The sequence below is a fragment of the Gorilla gorilla genome, chromosome 9 (assembly GCF_029281585.2).
Source record: "Gorilla gorilla gorilla isolate KB3781 chromosome 9, NHGRI_mGorGor1-v2.1_pri, whole genome shotgun sequence".
Classification (NCBI taxonomy): Eukaryota; Metazoa; Chordata; class Mammalia; order Primates; family Hominidae; genus Gorilla; species Gorilla gorilla.
This window is the reverse complement of record NC_073233.2, coordinates 14,030,604-14,049,836: the sequence shown is the minus strand read 5'-3', so window position 1 is coordinate 14,049,836 and position 19,233 is coordinate 14,030,604. Positions and strand designations below refer to the sequence as shown.

The 19,233-nt window shown below is 41.5% G+C and overlaps 1 protein-coding gene across 1 annotated transcript; it reads left to right on the top strand.

The window, feature by feature from the left end:
- Nucleotides 1-989: 989 nt before the first annotated feature.
- On the top strand, nt 990-17,996 carry OVCH2 (ovochymase 2). Its single transcript, XM_019036007.4, has 15 exons — nt 990-1,078; nt 2,707-2,816; nt 3,592-3,683; nt 5,053-5,225; nt 5,571-5,666; nt 5,906-6,057; nt 6,896-7,085; nt 8,595-8,618; nt 10,573-10,663; nt 10,783-10,907; nt 11,662-11,802; nt 12,154-12,284; nt 15,357-15,450; nt 15,952-16,083; nt 17,340-17,996. The coding sequence occupies exons 1-15, from the start codon at nt 991-993 to the stop codon at nt 17,396-17,398; spliced, it is 1,698 nt and encodes a 565-aa protein (XP_018891552.4). The 5' UTR covers nt 990; the 3' UTR covers nt 17,399-17,996.
- Nucleotides 17,997-19,233: the final 1,237 nt, after the last annotated feature.

Sequence of the window (19,233 nt, the reverse complement as noted above, 5' to 3'; positions counted from 1 at the left end):
ATTTTTAGTGGGTAACTTATAAAAGTTGACAGAAAAATGTTATATTTCTATCTGGTCATAGATGGCATTGACCATCCTATAAATATTTCTCACACCCTGACCATGTGCCCAAAACTCGTTGAGGAAAGAGGAAAATGTACAGGTAATCATAGCCACTTTACTCTCCCAAACATCTACCAGGCATAGAAGTAAAGGAGATTTAGTGTTTCCCTTCTATAAATACAAAAATGATAGGAGAATGCAGAGTCACAAATGCCCCAGTGGACAGTATCCTAGATGACTTTCTAACAGCAGGGCTTCCTGAGTGTGACACCCAAATATCTTTCCACTTCCCTCATTCACCAACATATGTTTATAATAACCACGTAGTTACATTTGCAAAATAAGGTAAATAAAAATATTTTAGAATATTGGCTGGGCGTGGTGGCTCACACTTGTAATCCCAGACCTTTGGGAGGGCGAGGCAGGCAGATCCCTTGAGCCCAGGAGTTTGAGATCAGCCTGGGCAACATGATGAAACTCCATCTCTACCCAAAAAAATTATATACATTTGGATGGGTCGTTTGCAAAAAAGTAGGGAAGTGTACCCTTGCAAACAAGGACAACATTGATAGTCAATCTTCTTATAGAAAGTGGTAAAAGTGGTAAGCTCTACAAAGGAGCAAGTAATGTTTGCAGATGCAAATCTTACATGCTAACCACTTTGCTAGCCAGGTACACTCTGGAGGAATCAACTAATTGATGTAGGTGTAATAGGATATGTAATATTGCTTGATCAAGACTCTGCTTCTGTGGTTGTTTCTCCACATCTTGCAAAAGATCTTTGCGAAACACTACATTCAGGAACATCAGATGGACGTGCTTGATTCACCACGTCTTGGTTAATGAATAAACTTGTTTTAAATTGGCTTATTGCTGGTCTCTCAAGGCTTCCTATTTTTGTTTGCTTTAGTCTCTCTAAAATTTCAGGGAAAAACTATGAGTCTCAAAATGCTTATAAGCAGGAACAAGCTGATTTTACTACTAGGAATAGTCTTTTTTGAACGAGGTGAATCTGCAACTCTTTCGCTCCCCAAAGGTAAGTTTCAAATGAACTCTATAATTACCTTTGTCTGAACCTTTGCTGGCAACGGACATCACAACTCCACTCCATGTTCCTTTGGGAAAATAGGAGAAGCAAATATATTTTGGATATCTAATTGTTTTTAAACAATTATTTTGGACTTATCTCCTGCAATCGGCATAGGACACAGGGTGAAACATTTATAGAATGCAACTAATGTATCCAATTAAGTAAACAATCCCTGTTTTCTTCGCTTAGTTTTCCTAAGTGAACTGAGATTGTTCACTTACTTGAACCCATTACATAATCCCATCTTGGTTCATAGAGCAAATTCTGGAAATCAGCATAGATTTGGAAGCATTTTTAATCTTTTGCAAAATCACCTTGCTGAGAAATATGAAGCATGTTCACTGTAGTATATTATAAATGGTCTTTTTTCCCCTTCAACTAACTTCAGCTGAAAACAGTTCTTGGAAGACTTCTCCTTGGTCAGACTTGTGCCAACCCTGAGAATCAACATGTTTTCTGACTTTGCTTTAGTGAATTTGGGAAATAGTAAATTTTGTATTTAAAGTGTTTATGACTCATTCAACTGAAACAGTTAGAAAATAAGCTTTTGTTCCAGTGTCATCCTGGCACTGGGTTCAAGATCAAAACACTTATTGTTACATTCATGCTCTGCCATTATCCAGCTGTGTGTCTCCTTGATTCTCAGTTTTCTCATCTGCAATGTGGGGATAACAGTGCTTCATTTATAGGCATAGAGTGGGATTAAGTGAGAAGCTGTATGAAAGAGCTTTGAATATTTTAACATGTTGATCTAAATAGCTATACTCTTAAGGATGTGTTCTCAAGAAAAGTCATTTGTTTGTCCATCCAGTGTTTCTAAGTGCTTACTTATGCCAAGAATTAAGCTAAACCTTAGAAATGCAGAGGTGAATAAGGCAAGTTTTTTCCCTTGAGTAGTTCATAGTCCGATGATGGAGGCAAATAATTCATTATCACAATTCTGCATGACAAGAACTATAAAAAGGGTGAAGAAAGCGTGCTACACAACACAAGGGAGAGGCAATCCCACTTTGAGGAAATCAAGGAAGACTTCCTGGTTGAGGTGATCTCCAAGCTGAGGAATAAGAATTACAGAATTTAGGTAGGCAATGAAGCATGGTGATATGAGGCAAGGCTAGTTCTAATCCTCCTTCAAAATATGGAAAAGGATGACCTCCAGAAGGGACAGAAGATGTGCCATCCTTAAGTTACCAGGTGATGGTAAACATCTTTAATCTAGTCTACCTCTTTGCTGAGGAGTCAGAAAACCCATTGAGGGCAAATAAATAAAAACAACTTTTTCAGGGATAAAGTATTTTACATAAAGAGGGAGGAGTTTTTTCTTCTATTACCTAGCAAACCTCTATCCGAGTACCAACTTGTGAATCAGGACACTTCACTCCACTCTCCTTAAATGACCTGTCACTTTCCATCCCTCAAGAGAATTAAATCCAATAAAGATTTATTGACATCTGAATGTGTGCTGAGCACCATACACTATAGTCTCAGACTCAGTTTCATGGGTGAAATAGAGAAGATATTACCTCAATCCTAGAAGCTATCTAATCATTTAGTTTGTCTCGTTTTTTTCTCAGCTCCCAGTTGTGGGCAGAGTCTGGTTAAGGTACAGCCTTGGAATTATTTTAACATTTTCAGTCGCATTCTTGGAGGAAGCCAAGTGGAGAAGGGTTCCTATCCCTGGCAGGTGAGTCTCAAGGACTTCTATGCATCAAGAACTGTGCTAGATACTATGGATATAGATATTTTTAAGGTTAAGTTTATATCTTTGAGGAGCGTACAGCCTAGTTGGGTTGAAAGACAGAATAGTCATCATGGCATGTGATGAATGTCATAAGAAAAAGTATTTACTTGTACATAGTAAGTCATTTTAGAATCAAATCAAGTATCACAAATAGGATAAGCAAAAATTAGAAAGTATATTGGAGAGGTAGGGTAAAGAATAGGCTTGAAGAAGCTATAGGGGTCAAATAGTTAAGAGTATGAGAAAAGTGGTAGATCCAAACCATTTCCCTAAGAGGCTTAGAGAAATTGGAGTATGTGTTGAAAGGCTCCCCAGCCCTCACCTTGCCTTTCTTCCAAACCTCTTCAGCTGGACTCTGCAATATCTTATACTATTTTACCTTCATTCACAGACACTGTTCATATTGTTAGAGCAACAGGTCTGCATCAACTGTGTTATAAAAATAAGTAAATATATCTCAACACTTCTAACTGCTACCTCTGTTGACACACACTTACAGCCAACCATCTCAAATTAACTGCCTCTCATCTAGACCAGGGTTGCCAGCACCACTCTTCTTTCTGAGCGGTAGTGTCTGGGCTTTATCTTTTCACAGTCCATGATTCTTGACATTTACGAGTGTGATATCTGAGTCTGGTTTTGAGAATAGGCTTCATCACCGTGTTTAGGGGGATCCCAGGGCACGAACTTGCTTTCATTTAAGGTATTTGCAATTTAGGTGTCTCTGAAACAAAGGCAGAAGCATATTTGTGGAGGAAGCATCGTCTCACCACAGTGGGTGATCACGGCGGCTCACTGCGTTGCAAACAGGTAAGAAAGGCCTAGCCCATGAGTGAAGACCACACCACCATTTCTTCTCCCTTGGAATCATCAGCAATAACCCTATTAAAACATGGACCTGTGTGATGGGTGAGTATTGGTTTAATAGATGAATATCCTAATTGCATGACACAAATGGGGCTGGGTGACATTGTCAGATGGCACTTGGTAGATGACATATATTCTTTTCAGAGGTAAACTTCGTTTTTACTTAAAATAACTGGAAGTTAATAATAGCATCCAAGTCAGAAAAAAAAGGAGCATTACAAAGAAGGATTTGTGAAAGTTTTCTTCTAGTTTTCTTAAATTTCAGTGAAAAAATATCTAGTTCATTATGCATCTGAAGAAATGGATAAAAGAAAACAAAGGGAGACCAGTAAAGTAGAAAGTAGGCTCCCTGTCTTCCTTCCCATTGATCCTGCCTGTCTGGGACTCAACCCAACAACTTTCCTTTACCCACTTTCTTGTGTGATCCAAATATCCTTTTATTGACAGTGTTCTGGGCATATACTAGGCTGTAATCAAGATCATGTTCCCATATAGTCATTCTTTCATTTCAAGTCTGCAAACATTTCCCGGATATTTACTTTGTGCTAGATACCAAAGGTACCAAAATGACTAAGACATGATTGCTGCCCCCAGAGAGTTGACTCTTCTTTTAACAAGAGTCAACCGATCATCTCACAGCAATGTGGCAAGTGGTAGGTAAGAGAGACATTATGTGTTAAGTTAGGTACCTAATTTGGCCAAGAGTCAGGGAAGTATACCTAGAGAAAACATGCCTTTTTCAATTTTGTATAGAAGCATCACTTCTGGGAATGAAGGGTCTCAAAGGATGGCAAGCTGAAGTCTTTATATATCTCAATGCATCCCACCAAGTTCCTTTCAGAGAACATTAGTTAGTTATAATGCAGTCTGTGCCTTATAATATATACTAAGTATAGGATCTCTGACATTGAAGTAGCATACTTACTGGGAATCACAAATCATTCCCAAAGGGTCTCACTGATATTAGGTCAGGTCAACCTCCCAGGGTAGCTGAATAAAGTCCCCTATAGCTGTAGAGCCCTGAACTACAATGTATGTGCCTCTCTAGATATTTTCAAATAACATTGCAAAGTATTAAATTCATCATATCCTTGGCTCTATATGAACCCACTCTTCACTAGTCCTCTACTGGAAGTTGGAATCTCTGCATTTTTTTCTAACAGTGTTTGAATTATTCTCACTTTCTCTGCTCAGCAGCCTCACACCCCATATTATTTATCCATATCATTTTAAAGAAGCCAGTGTGTCAGCCATTGCAACTGTACTCAGAGGCACAATGAAATTCATTCATTTTACTCTTTGCTTTCCATAGAAACATTGTGTCTACTTTGAATGTTACTGCTGGAGAATATGACTTAAGCCAGACAGACCCAGGAGAGCAAACTCTCACTATTGAAACTGTCATCATACATCCACATTTCTCCACCAAGAAACCAATGGACTATGATATTGCCCTTTTGAAGATGGCTGGAGCCTTCCAATTTGGTAAACAGTTGAGGATCATATTGAATTGTCTACCCCATATTCTCTATAACCTCTGTGCCATAGCACATTTCCTGCAGTATACGTTCTGGGTCATGCACTTTGAGATAGGAATTTGGGCTGGAGAGTCCTACCTGAAACTCTTTTTGCTTGTGGTTCTGGAGATAGCATTACATGGAGTCAGGAGAAGGTTTTCTTTAATTGACAAGTAACCCCTGGAGGTGCCAGGCAGAGCTATCACAACTCTTATGAGGTCTTTAGGGGACCACCTGGATACCAAGTGGTGAGTGGTTTATAGTGTCCTCTCCTCCATGAATGAGACAAGCCCTACCTTGCTCTTTTCTTCAGGCCACTTTGTGGGGCCCATATGTCTTCCAGAGCTGCGGGAGCAATTTGAGGCTGGTCTTATTTGTACAACTGCAGGCTGGGGCCGCTTAACTGAAGGTAAGAGCTTGTGTGCCATTCCTCTTAAGCAGAGGTCAGAACTTTCTGGTGGGCAATCAGAAAATGGAATTTTTAATCCATTTTTAAAAACGATTGTGCATACACTTTTAAAGATAGAGAATGTCACATTGTACTTAGAAATTCAAGTCTTTCCAAGCGACACAAACACAAATGATGCATCTTCAACTCAGAAAGGGTGAAAGAGTTCCTGCTGGGGCTTCCATCTCTCTGTTTTTCAGGTGGCGTCCTCTCACAAGTCTTGCAGGAAGTGAATCTGCCTATTTTGACCTGGGAAGAGTGTGCGGCAGCTCTGTTAACACTAAAGAGGCCCATCAGTGGGAAGACCTTTCTTTGCACAGGTTTTCCTGATGGAGGGAGAGACGCATGTCAGGTGGGTGGGAGCTGCGGGGCTGTCAGGCCCCAGGCAAGGATTCCCTTGGTTTTGTTTTCTTCTAGTTTTCTTAAATTTCAGTGAAATTTAATTGAATTAGAAAGCATATTGGAGAGGTAGAATAAAGAATAGTCTTGAAGAAGCTATAGGGGTCAAATAGTTAGTTAAATGTGTGAGAAAAATGGTAGATCCAAACTATTTCCCTAAGAGGCTCACCTGTTATCAGGTGAGGGGCTGCAGGAAGACTGATTCCAGGTAAGGCAGGAATCTGGAAAGAAGGGTTAGGAGTACCAAGGGAGGTTACATCAAAATAAAGGGACAGTGGAAACAATCTGTTTTTAGCAGGAAGTGTGATTTAAAAGAGGTCTTCTGCTTTTTCCAAAAGACCAAATAACAGAGATAATGCCAAGAATGAACTCGGGGTTCTCCCATTCCTGAAGGATGGCTGACTCTTTCCTATTTAGAATTTTCCAGTTTGTGGATGTTGGGAACTTTACACTTTTCCTCCATTCTTCCTACTAACCAAGGCCTGAAGTCAGTCTCATTGCTGGCCAAGACTTCTCTGAGTCTGCAGCATGAGAGGAGAGAAAGAAGAAAGTCTGCTGCTTTGATGAAAGCCATGGATGAGGAAAAGGGAGGTGGGATTGTTGGGTTCCAGTGATATTTGAGGATCATATGGGAATTGTGCTGGGATCTTTAGACACAGGACCCTGAGTCTAAATTATTAGAAGTGAGGAGATGTCATTGATCCTCCTCCAGCATCCTTGTGAGGAAACAGTGAGCATTTTGGGGCATAGACACTGGCAGTGATGCTAATAGAGGCTTTTTCCCTCTGCAGGGAGATTCAGGAGGTTCACTCATGTGCCGGAATAAGAAAGGGGCCTGGACTCTGGCCGGTGTGACTTCCTGGGGTTTGGGCTGTGGTCGAGGCTGGAGAAACAATGTGAGGAAAAGTGATCAAGGATCCCCTGGGATCTTCACAGACCTTAGTAAAGTGCTTCCCTGGATCCACGAACACATCCAAACTGGTAACTAAGCCATCACACAAGGTTAAGAAGCTGCCATTCTGCTAGGGCCAGAGAGAGCATCAGCAGAGTCCTGGCAAATCAGAGCACCTGAACCGACAGGCTCTACCTCTGTTCTCAGTGTAGCACACAAGGATTGTGAGATTTACCAAGTCTAAATAAAACAAGAGTAAAATATGGTATGTGGAGCAGCATGAAAAATGAATCCATCCATCCTAGACCTTCTCAAAGTGGCCTTTAATTGAAACTATCTCAGTTGATGATATGCTTTCACCACTTACTTCTCTGGATTCAGAGTCCAGAGTGCTCACCATTACACGATGGCACCACTTACTTCTCAACAAAATCCAGCAAACTATAACAGATGAGTAGTTATCAACCAGGGGCAATTTTGTCCCCAGGGACAGTATCAGAAGACATTTTTAATTGTCACAACCGGCAGAGCTGAGGAGTGGCTCTGGTGTCCAGTGGGTAGGGGCCTTGGATGCTGCTAAACATCCTACAAAGTACAGGACAGCCTCCCACAACAAAGAATGATCCCACCCAAACGGTTAATAGTACCAACAATGAGAATCCCTGGCGTAGATCCAGGTATAGTAAGTCTGAAAAAGCCAGGATCTACATGCAGCCAGGCCTCCGTATCTGCAGGTTCCACGTCAGCAGATTCAACCAACTGTGGATCAAAAATATTTGGCGAAAAATAAAAACAATAAAAATAACAATACAATAATAATGACAATACAAATTTTTAAAAATACAGTGTAACAACTATTTACATAGCATTTACTTTGTCTTAGGTATCGCAAGCACTCCAGAGACAATTTAGAGTGCTGCATAGGGGAAGACATGCCTAGGTTACATGCAAATACTATGCCGTTTAATCTAAGGATTTGAGCATCCTCAGATTTTTGGTATCTGCAAGGGTTCTGAAACCAATCCCCCACAGATATTGAGGGATGAGTGTACACCCTTGTGATAAACTGACTAGAGAGCTAATTGCAACTTCTTTGCCTCCTCCAAATCCAACTTAATTGTTTTCTTACCTGGTGGCTTCCAGCCTCAAAAAGGCTTTTATCCTTTTCTAAACAAGTTAATTTAAATTAAGTTTAGTAAGAATTTGAGTTTGTTTTCAAGTGTATGGTGCAGTGGCAGGTATCTGAGCCCTCAGTTAAAGTTTTACCTATTTAACCCAGCAACTCTTTTATAGTTATGGACAAATTATTTCCATCTCTAGCCTCTGTTCTTATGTAAAATGACCCCTTCCTCTGTGAAACCTCCAGTTAATTACCATTTCGTATTAGCCCACTTAATAAAGAGAATTAAATCATTTTAAAACACCAGAGCCCCTTTCCTACTTTATCCATTTATCCCTTCCCTTCTTTCCACAGATTAGATTTTTATTAGTTGCATATTGACTTAAAAATCTCTTGTGCGCCAAGAAGATACTAACTTCTTGAAGCGTTGTTCAGGATACCACAGGCTTTCAATTGCATCCTTCTTTTTCTTTCCCAGGTAATCAGAGAAAGAGCTCCAGAGGTGGGTATCCCTTGCAGGCTGCTCCATCAGGAGCACAAATTAACATCTAGCATTTCTGAATATCAGTTCCTGAAGTCTTCCTCTCCAAGAGCGCTCCCTGCTCAGTAGGTCTAAAACTACCACCTGGAGCACCTACAGCCATTATGCCCAGCAGAAGCCCCAGTTGCCCTCCCATTTCATTTCTTAGCAATCCAGAGCTCTGTCCCAATTCAGCCAACCTTTGCCAAACACTAGCTTGGAATCAGAGACTCAAGGAAAGAGGGCAAGGCAGTGCCGATGTGGTCAGTAAGCTACACACCTTGCCCTGAAAGTGTCCCTACTTATATAGGGTCTCATCCTCTTTGTTCCATTGCGATCCTGCGATGAATTCACTCTGTGACTTTGGGCGAGCCTTTTCCTAACTCTGGCCCTCATCCGTTAAGAAAATAGCGTGGGCCAGATGGTCTCTAAGACACTTTAGTTCAAATCTTTAGTCGTTCTTTGAACCCGTGGAAAGATCTACAAAGAGCAGTATAGAAAAATAGTACCCTGAGAGCTCAGAGGAATGAGAGGCTGCTTCTAGCTGAAAACAAATAAACTCACAGGGGAGCTCTGATGCACAGACATCTTTGAAGCTGCAACTGGAAGGAGGAGTAGGATTTTGTCAAGTGGAAATGGAATATGGGTAAAGAAAAATATTCCAGCTCAAGGAATCATCCTTATTAAAGGAAAGGTCTTAAGGATGAAGACAGCAACAAAAGCACAGGGCATGTGATGAGGATTTATAAGGGAGAAGAATAGAAACATAACTTGAGATCAAACTATGGAAACTTTAAATGCCAGCCAAAAAAGTTTGGATACGATTGAGTAATAGAAAGCTGATTAATCAGATAAGTAGGTTTGAACTATATTTTAATAGCGTAAGAACAGCATGTAGGGGATGGGTTGCGAGGGGACAAATGCATGGACGTATGAAATTCTTCATTAGTTTGAGAGACAAGAAATGAAGGTTTGAACCAAGGCAATATCCACAGAATGAAAAGGAAGGAATAGAAACGAGAAATGAGGATTGGGAGCCAATTAGATGAAAGGTCGTAATGAAGGAGGAGGAAGAGAAGATAGTACCAAAGTTTTGAGCATGAGAGACTAAGAGAAGGGCACACAAAAATCATAAAATCAGAAGTGGGTGCAGTTTTGCTGACCCAAGGAATTCTATTTATAGCATGTTGAGTTCTGAGGGAGACAGCTAGGAAACCGTCATAAAAAATCAGGTCTGAAGTTCAGAAATGTAGGGATGACATCTGAAATGGAGGGTATGAGTGAACCTGGTCCAAGGGATCATAGAGACAGAGCAGATGAGGACGAAGGCTAGAAGCTGGGAAATACCTGCACTTATAGAATAAAGTGTGAGGTCAGCAAAAGAAGAGTAAAGGGCCAGAGGTGGCTTACGCCTGTAATCACAGCAATTTGGGAGGCCCAGGTGGGAGGATCGCTTGAGTCCAGGAGTTCAAGACCAAGCCTAGGCAACAAAGTGAGACTCTGTCTCACAAATAATTTCTTCAAAAAATTAGCCGGGTGTGGCGGTGTGAGTCTGTGGTCTCAGCTGCCCGACAGGCTGAAGCAGGAGGATTGCCTGAGCCCAGGAGGTTGAGGTTGCAGTAAGCTGTGATCGTGCCACTGCACTCCACCCTCGGTGAGAGATTGAGGCCCTGCCTCAAAGATAAAATAAAATAAAATAAAAAGAGAGAGAGAGAAGAGTTAAGGAAAGAAAACCAATCATAGAATCTCAAGGTTAAGCAGGATCTAAAAGGAACCAAAAAGGCATCATAGAAGCAAAGACAGGAGAAGATTTCATGAAGAACAAAGAGTACATCAAGAAGAACCAGGAGGCTATGGTGTTTGCAGCTTCTGGAGGGAGGGGCTGTTGTGGTTAACTGGCACAGCTAACCCTGACTCTCCTGGCTTTCCCTCCCAGCCTGGTGCAGTGAGCAGGATGTCATAGTCAGCGGGGCTGAGGGGAAGCTGCACTTCCCAGAAAGCCTCCACCTATATTATGAGAGCAAGCAGTGAGTAACCCCCTTTGTACTCCTCCTCCTTACTCCCACCTCCGGTCTGGGCCCACCAATTGGACTGTGATAGTCGTTTTCTGTCTAGAAATAACGCCCTCTCCATGATCTGCCTACAGACGGTGTGTCTGGACCCTGCTGGTACCAGAGGAAATGCATGTGTTGCTCAGTTTTTCCCACCTAGATGTTGAGTCTTGTCACCACAATTACCTGTCAATGTATTCTTTAGAAGACAGACCCATTGGTGAGTGGATTTTCACAGTGTCAAATGGAAACCAGTGCCAAGTGGGCTTAATGAGGCCTGATTATCTTATGTCTGGCACTCAGCCATCTGTAAATGCCACACTTCTTGACTTCAGCTTTGAGACTCAGAATTGGGAGTGGGAAGGAACCAAATCTGAGCCTGGGTGATGGCTGCAAGGTCACAGGGCAATTTACTTGCCAAATCTGCTTCCCATCAAACCAGGCTTCCTAGGCCCATTTGCCAGACCTGGTGTCCATGAGGAATAAACTCTAGATATATTCCAGGGCCTCTCAGGATCTCCAGACAGGTCACTGCTTTCCTAGCTGTGAAAATGACCTTTCCCTGCCTCATCAAGCTAAGAAGGGAAATACAAATAGACAACCATGAGAAGGAGACAGGTTACTTACAAGAAACAGAAATGGAATGGTGTTTCTGTGGTTTCTCAGCTGGAGGTGATTTTGTACCCCCAACCCTCAGGACACATTTGGCAATGAATGAGAAGCATTTTTCAGTTGTCACAAGGGCGGGAACTGTCACTGGTAGAGGCCAGAAATGCTACCAAATATCCTACAAAAGATGCAGGATGGCAAGAACACAAAGAAGGTTCTGGCTCAAAATGTCAGTTGTGACAAGACTGAGAAACTTTGGATTGGACAATCCTGAAATATCATGGCAAATTCAGTTCTTCTTAAATCATTGAATGGGAACTATTTCCTAGATTCTGAACAAAGAATCCTTTTTTCTCATCCTGCAGGAAAATTTTGTGGAGAAAGCCTCCCTTCATCCATTCTTGTTGGCTCTAATTCTCTAAGGCTGAAATTCATCTCTGATGCCACAGATTATGAAGCTGGGTTTAATCTTACCTATAAAGCTCTTAAACCAAACTACATTCCTGGTAAAACCATTTACTTTTAATCACATACTATCTCCACCTTCTGTAGAAGCTTAGGCCCCATAGGAATTAGGTGAGCGGCAGGGATCCCTCTCCCAAGGCCCAACTGGCTTCACATGGGAGAGGGGCACAGGCCAACTAGAGAACAGGGGGCAGTCTCCCCCTCAACCCTGACTTCACCCTGCTAGCTCATAGTGATTGCCCCTCCAACTGAGTCGAGAGGGCCTGATGAGTTCTGGAGAATCACGCACTACCTCTTTTCTTGTTCGCAATGTCTGAAAATGCAGGGAGAGCAGTGAGAATTCTTCTTTATTTGAATGGTGCCATCTGTTTGGGCTTTTTCTTATGTTTCAGATTCAGGTTGCAGTTACTTAACTGTCCTTTTTGAAGAAGGTCTCATACAGAGTCTAAACTATCCTGAAAACTACAGTGACAAGGCTAACTGTGACTGGATTTTTCAAGCCCCCAAACATCACCTAATTAAGGTATTGACTTTGGCTGTCCTTACTTAGCTGTGATAAATTTACAAAATAGCTAACATAAGCACCATGAGGTCAGAGGTTTTATCTGATTTATTCACTGCTGTATTTTCAGTACCTAGAACCCAGCACCTGACACACAAAGCTGTCAATAAATACTTGCTGAATAATGGATCCGCCCAGTTTCCCCCGCAACTACACATTTTTTCCACTAGATGGCACTGTGCTCCTTACTTTAAAATAAAAAAAAAAACAAACCAAAAAACTGCTGCTTTAATCTTTGTATTGAATTAGCCGGGCGCGGTGGCGGGCGCCTGTAGTCCCAGCTACTCGGGAGGCTGGAGAATTGCTTGAACCCGGGAGACGGAGGTTGCAGTGAGCCGAGATCGTGCCACTGCACTCCAGCCTGGGCTACAAGAGCGAAACTCTCAAAAAAAAAAAAAAAACAAAACAAAACAACAAAAAAAAAACTTTGTGTTGGTGACTTTTAGTCCATTCCAGAAACAAGCATGTCTTCCTTATTTATTAAACTGCTCACAAAACACATTGTAAGTTATAGATAACAAAATCAAGGTCAATCAGGCCAAAATCATCAAGCCTTTCAAGCAGAGAGGACAGAGCAAGCCTAGAGGAACCAGCGCAGAACAGGCTCAGGGAATCGCTGGTTTAAGAGGGTCTTAAGGTGTCCTGGAGTGGACAGTGGAAGGCAAGGTGGAAGTCAATGTATGGAGGCCTTTGAACGCCTGGAAATGGAGTTTATTCCACATTTGATTAGCAGTGTGGGGTGAGTTGTTTGTCCATTAAACACTAATGGACCATCTGCAGAGAGATATCATCAGGGAGGTAGAAGTAGGACTGCAGTCAGGGTGAGATTGGAATGAGGCATTTTGTTATAGATCTTCCTTTTAAAATAATAATTGAAAACAAGACGGTGTACGATGGAGAGAAAAGAGAGTAGAAAATAAAGGGGAGAGGAGTGAGGGACGATGAGACCCCAGCGTTCTCACTTAAGAGACGGAAAGAGCTCTGAGATGTGGGAGGAGAACCAAATTGGTGTGTTTTTATGACAGCCTGGAGAATGCAGCCTTTAACTTAAAACACAAACAGAACCAAACAAAAAGATGTGACCAATCGTTTGGATACCACACTAAGTTAGAACTTAAAGAGATGACAACTGAGGTGTCCAGTCCCCACCCCACACCTCCATAAAAAAGGGAGAATAATTAGATGGGAAACTGAACAATTGAGAGGAGCTGGGATTGGTGGTACCTGAAATATCGCGTGAAGTCAGATGTTGATGGCAGAAACAAGATCACACAGGTTTTATGAATGAGTGGGAAAAGATGATACAGAGGCAGTTGGTATAGATTTCTTTCTAAAAGTTCATCAAACCTAAACAGATTTGGTGCAAAAATTTCAGCAGAATTAAGGAAAATTTGTTAGTGGTGGAGGATAAAATTTAGGTTGTGAGCATGTTTCCAGGTGGAGGAAGAAGAGGAAATTTAGTTGAAAATCTGAAAATGCCAGAGCCAGAAGTGATTGAAAAATATCTCTTCAATAAATAAAGGTTGAGTGTCGTGCATCAGTGAAGCGATGCTCTCATACCCTGCCAGTGACAGCATCATTTTGCAGAACTCGTGTAAGATAGTAATTTGGAAATTGGTGTTAAAAGTCATAGGAATATGCTCACCATTTGACTTGGAGAGAAAAGGGCCCTTCCCAGAAAGTATCCCAGTAAGGGTTTAATAAATGTTTGAATGAATCCTATTTCTGATACAGGTCCCCCTCCCCAAGCCTACCTTTACCATTAGTAATTATTTGCTTCCAGTTTTGTTTTATCCACACAATCCTTTCTGTTTCTTGCTCAGAGTCTGTGTCCCATTGAATCCCCACCAACTGTGTGTTAAAATCAGAGTTCCTATTTCATCAGCCCTCTCTCCCACCACTCTTCACTTCAAATTCAATTGGCTAGTGCTCACCAAACTGCTCCAAGATCACTCTTTATTGTTTCTTTGTTTCTCCTTCACACTGTTCCTTCTATCTAGATAGTTCCCCTCCCTTTTCCTGACACAAAACAAGTGCCCCATGCAGGGAATTATACAAGAGAAGAAAAAAAGTAAATGCATAAAGATATTCACTGCCAAGTTTTTAAGATAGCAAAAAATACAGGTCTCAAGGATAGAGATAAATGAAATATTATGCTGCCAATAAGCATCACAATTATAGAAACTATGAGAAAAGGTTTGTCATGATTTATTCTTGGTGACCCTACGTTGATTCCAGGTGATCAACTTTCTTTTCTAGGTCATTACTCATCATAGCTTAATAATCTACTCAAGAATTTTGCTGAGGTTTACATTTAAGCTTAGTATCCAAAATCAGCTCTCTCTAACTCATACAAGGATTTCCTTTTTCTTGCACATTCATGAGGCTCACTACATTTGACTCTGAGCCCACTTATGCAAATGCTTTCAGTAGCTCAGATGATACTTTGTTTTATATCAGCAAATAGACTCACTTACATCTGTGCCTTATCAGAATTTGGCAATGAGGCATGGAAATATAGTGGCAACAGGACAAAGCAGGTGAGAAGAGGAGCCAGATATATCCCGCTGGGTAGAAAGACACGGTCTCCAAGGGGCACAACAAATTTCAGTCTTGATTCAGGAGAACAAGAGGTTCAAGATGAAACATCAGGAACCAGGTGTACAACACTAAGATGTCCAGAGAAGCAGTTTTGTGTATATGCAATTAGTTGAGTTGAGTGCCTAGTTGCTTCCAGGGAAAAAAATCCCCATGCGGTAGCTCTTCTAATCTCTTAGAGATGCTAGGAAGCTAAAATATTTGCAGTTTCCTGCCCTTTGATTCAGGCCACATTTGGTAGCTATTTCAAAAAGTTAGAGCCTGTGATATAGAATCCTTTCCTTGGTAATCTGACCCACTCCTGAATACCCCATTAACTTTCTCATCTAAGGTCTTACTCCAGAACAAGTTGAGCAATCCAAATTTCTCTGCTGAATCAAAGTCAGGTAATTCATTCAGATTGTTTACTCTGGATGTAACTTCGTGTCTTCTCAGCTTTCATTTCAGAGTCTGGAAATAGAAGAAAGTGGAGACTGCACTTCCGACTATGTGACAGTGCACAGCGATGTAGAAAGGAAGAAGGAAATAGGTTTGTGTCGTCTGAGCCTCAGCTCGCTCTGGTTTGCGTTTGGACCCAGTCTTGAGATGGGAACGAAAAGGAGACAGATCAATCTTCCTCCATCTTCCTGCACCACCTCCACCCCTCCCTGTGGTCTCACCATCACTCCTTTGTCTTCTTCATTAGGGGCAGGAAGAGAAAAAGGGAGAATCAAAGAACCACTGAAACAGAAATGCGAAAGGCCCATGAGGAAAGTAGGAGTCAGAAAGGGAAAGTTCCATTGAAACAAGTCCTGAGGCTAGAACCAGTTCCCTTAACATCATTGTGTGTGGGAGTGTTCAGGAGAGAAAACCAAATTGAAATGTCATGGGGTTAATTAAGGAGTGAGCTGCCTTTATTTAGAAAATGAATTGTGAAAAGCGTATTTCTCAACAATTACCTGAAGGATGATTTTCTTTTTTTCTTCTCTCCAATGCCATGGCTATCTGCTGGGTGCTTGACAATGTCATGCCTGGGCTGGCCTTCAACAAGCTCGGCTGTGTGGCTATGATGTCCCCACCCCTGTGCTGAGCCCCTCCAGCATCATGCTCATCAGCTTCCAATCAGATGAAAATGGGACCTTCAGGGGCTTTCAGGCTACAGTCTCCTTCATTCCTAAAGCAGGTAAGAAGATAGAGTCACCAACTCTTCGGTTGCCAGTTCTAATCCTTGTGATGTGAATTAGAGGGCAGTCTTTAGAGCCCAACACAGAGACAGTCGATTCTCACTATCTGCAGTAATTACATCCTATCAAGTCACCATGGACACTGAATAAGAGAATACTCAGCCATCGCTCCTAGGAAATGTACAGGGTTAGGTGCCTTCAAGGTACGTTTTCATCAGCTGATCAGTACATAAACTTGTTTTATGTGTGTTTCTGTTTAAAGATAGGTTATTTAATATATATTGTTGGTTCATTACAATGAATTCACGGCCATTAAATTCATGGCCAACAGCACTATGACTCATGTCTGAACAAAGCTTATCTAACACGTGTGTTTTCTATGTGAGGCACACCACAGACTTCTGCACTTAGGAACACTAGACGGCACTTCAGCACTATGCTTGGGGCCATTTTAAACGTTGAGGTCCCCAATAAAAAGAACAGAAATGAAAAAAAACTGCCACTAAATAGACCATGAAAAGGACATTTGTTTATAGGATGAGGGCTGAAGCAAGAAGGCAAAATATTGCCTTGTTTTACCTCGTGTGGAAACGTGTGTCTAACAACATGTATTTTTTGTCACTCTTCACATGCCTATGAATGATCCTGAGGACAACATGAGTACCACTTTTGGAGCTATAAATAATTTTTAGTGAGTAGGTGAATTCACGTATATGGAGTTCACAAAGAACGAGTGACTGTATGTCTGAATCCTGGCCAATCATTACTAGATGTGTAATCTTAAGAGTCATCTCAGACTCATTTTTTTCAACCCTACTAAGGGAAAACAATGCATCCCTAATAAGAATGTAGTGAGGATTAAATCAGATAAGATACACTTGGCCACAAGCAAGTGTGCAATACATAACAGAGACATAGAAACATGAAATATCTTCACCAGTTCCAGACCCTGGACATTTGAACTACCTAACTAGCTTCCTTACACATTCTCATACCCACGATTCTTCTTTCCAAACCCCACAAAGCCAATTATCTGCTTTCCAAGTTGTTCATTCTTTTTAGGTATTAAGCAGCTGCAGATGGCAAAGCCAGGTTATAGTTAAAATGCCCCACTCCTCATTTGAAATACCTATAGAGTCTAGCTGGCTGAGGTGCCCCAGAATTCTAACAATAGCTTCATAAATCATTTTCTGATAAATCTCCAACCCTGGCCGTCTTTGTGGGAACTGAGTAATTGTATCATACTTATACCCAGTATACCCAGATTTAAACATCTCCATATCAGAGGATGAATCAATGTTTCTGGAGACATGAGATGTGCCAAATGGAGAAACCAATGTTTCTGGTAAGCTGTTTTGGGGACCAAGTGATACACACAGAGTATAATCCAGGGTTCAACCGGAGAAGCAGGTGATATGGATTTAATTCCATCTTCCTCCAAAATATACTGGAGTCCTAACCTCCAGTACCCCAGAATGTGACCTTATTTAGAGATAGGGTTGTTACAGAGTTAATCAGTTAAAATGAGGTTATTAGCCTGGGCCCTAATCCAGTATGACTACTGTCCTTATTAAAAGGAGAAAATTGGAAGCAGAGAGACATACACACACAGGGAGAATATCGTGTAATGATGAAGGCAGAGGTTGGGGCAATACATTATCTACAGGCCAAGGGGCACCAGTGACTGTCAGGAAACCACCAGAAGCTAGAGGAGAGGCTTGGAGCAGACTCCTCATCACAGCCCTCAGGCAGAGCGAACCCTGCCGACACCTTGATCTTGGACTTCTAGCCTCCAGAACTATGAGACAATAAATTTCTGTTGTTCTAAGCCACCTAGTTTGTGGTACTTTGTCATGGCAACCCTAGCAAACTGATACACCAGAATTGGCTTATGCAATTGTGGGGGCTGACTAAGCAGGTAAGTCTACAGGCCAGGTGCTCTGAAAGGGAAAATCATAGAAACACTGGAATCCACAGCATGGGCTGAAGTTGTTCCTCACAGGCAGAATTTCTTCTCTCTTTTGGGGAAGCCTCAGCCCTGCTTTTAAGGGCCTTCAAACTAATCAAGTCAGGTTCACCCAGATTATTCAAGATGATCTTCTTTACCTAGAGTCAAATGATTAGGAATTTTAATTACTGCTGCAAAATTTCTTTACAGCAACAATTAGATTAGTGTCTGATTTAATAACTGTGGATTGTCACCTAGCTAAGCTGATATATCAAAAAAAGCCATCACATGGAGCTTCATGGGATGTGGTCACTGTTCCTTTTGCTCAAAGCAACACTGAAATATTTCCAGTCACCAGAATAAATTCCCATCTCGAGTGAATAATTCAGTGGCAATGACTACTTTCTGTGCCAAATTGTGGTCTCATTCACAAGATCCCACCTCTGAAAAATAGCAAGTATACTACTATGTTCTAGTGCCAATGAGCACTGAGAAGTTCTGGGCTTTCCCTGTTCCTTGTTTGTCCATGACATCCATTGGCATATATAAGTGACATCTTGTTCCATGTGGAAAATACAGTGGTGAGGAGAGCAGGCAGAAGATGAGGTGGGGGAACTTTTATACTTTGCCATTTTGCCATTTTGATACTTTATCAGGAGAAAAGTCAAATCCTTTATTTTTTATTTTTATTTTTATAAATTTTCGGACACATAGGACACAGAATAATAGAGAGAGTGGGGAATGAAAATTCATTTTCATGAGAAGGGATGAAAGCAGTTGGAGTCTTTTTGTTCTGGCTTCTTTGACAATGACCTCATGATGCAAAGAAGCCCCGGGTGGAAAAATTTTTGTAAAGTGTGGCTGCAGTGATTCCTTCTCTCGGCCACCAGGGGGTACATTCAGCAAAGCCATTGCCAAGCACAATATTTCCAAAGACCAAAAAAGAGAATATCATAGCAGTAGCACATTTGAGGAGGGTGCGAGAGGTTGAAGATGAATTTAGTGTGTGCCTGTCAATTTACCTGTGGGATATCCAGCTGCAGATGTCCAGGAATTAAGAATCAAGCCTGGGATGGGGTGGTCTGGGAGGTAGCAGATAAAGGTGAGAGTTGCAACCCAAAAGAAGCCTATTTTTAGAGGAAAAAGAGAAAAGGGAGGACCAAAGAAAAAGGCTGAAAGGAGCCAGGCATAAGGGGAGGAG

Excerpts from the sequence above, each read along its gene's own strand:
- OVCH2 (XM_019036007.4), top strand. The coding sequence starts at position 991 with ATGCTTATAAGCAGGAACAAGCTGATTTTACTACTAGGAATAGTCTTT. Across the intron at positions 1,079-2,706 it reads AACTCTTTCGCTCCCCAAAG|CTCCCAGTTGTGGGCAGAGT; the intron begins GTAAGTTTCAAA and ends TTTTTTTCTCAG. Across the intron at positions 10,908-11,661 it reads TTTAGAAGACAGACCCATTG|GAAAATTTTGTGGAGAAAGC; the intron begins GTGAGTGGATTT and ends CTCATCCTGCAG.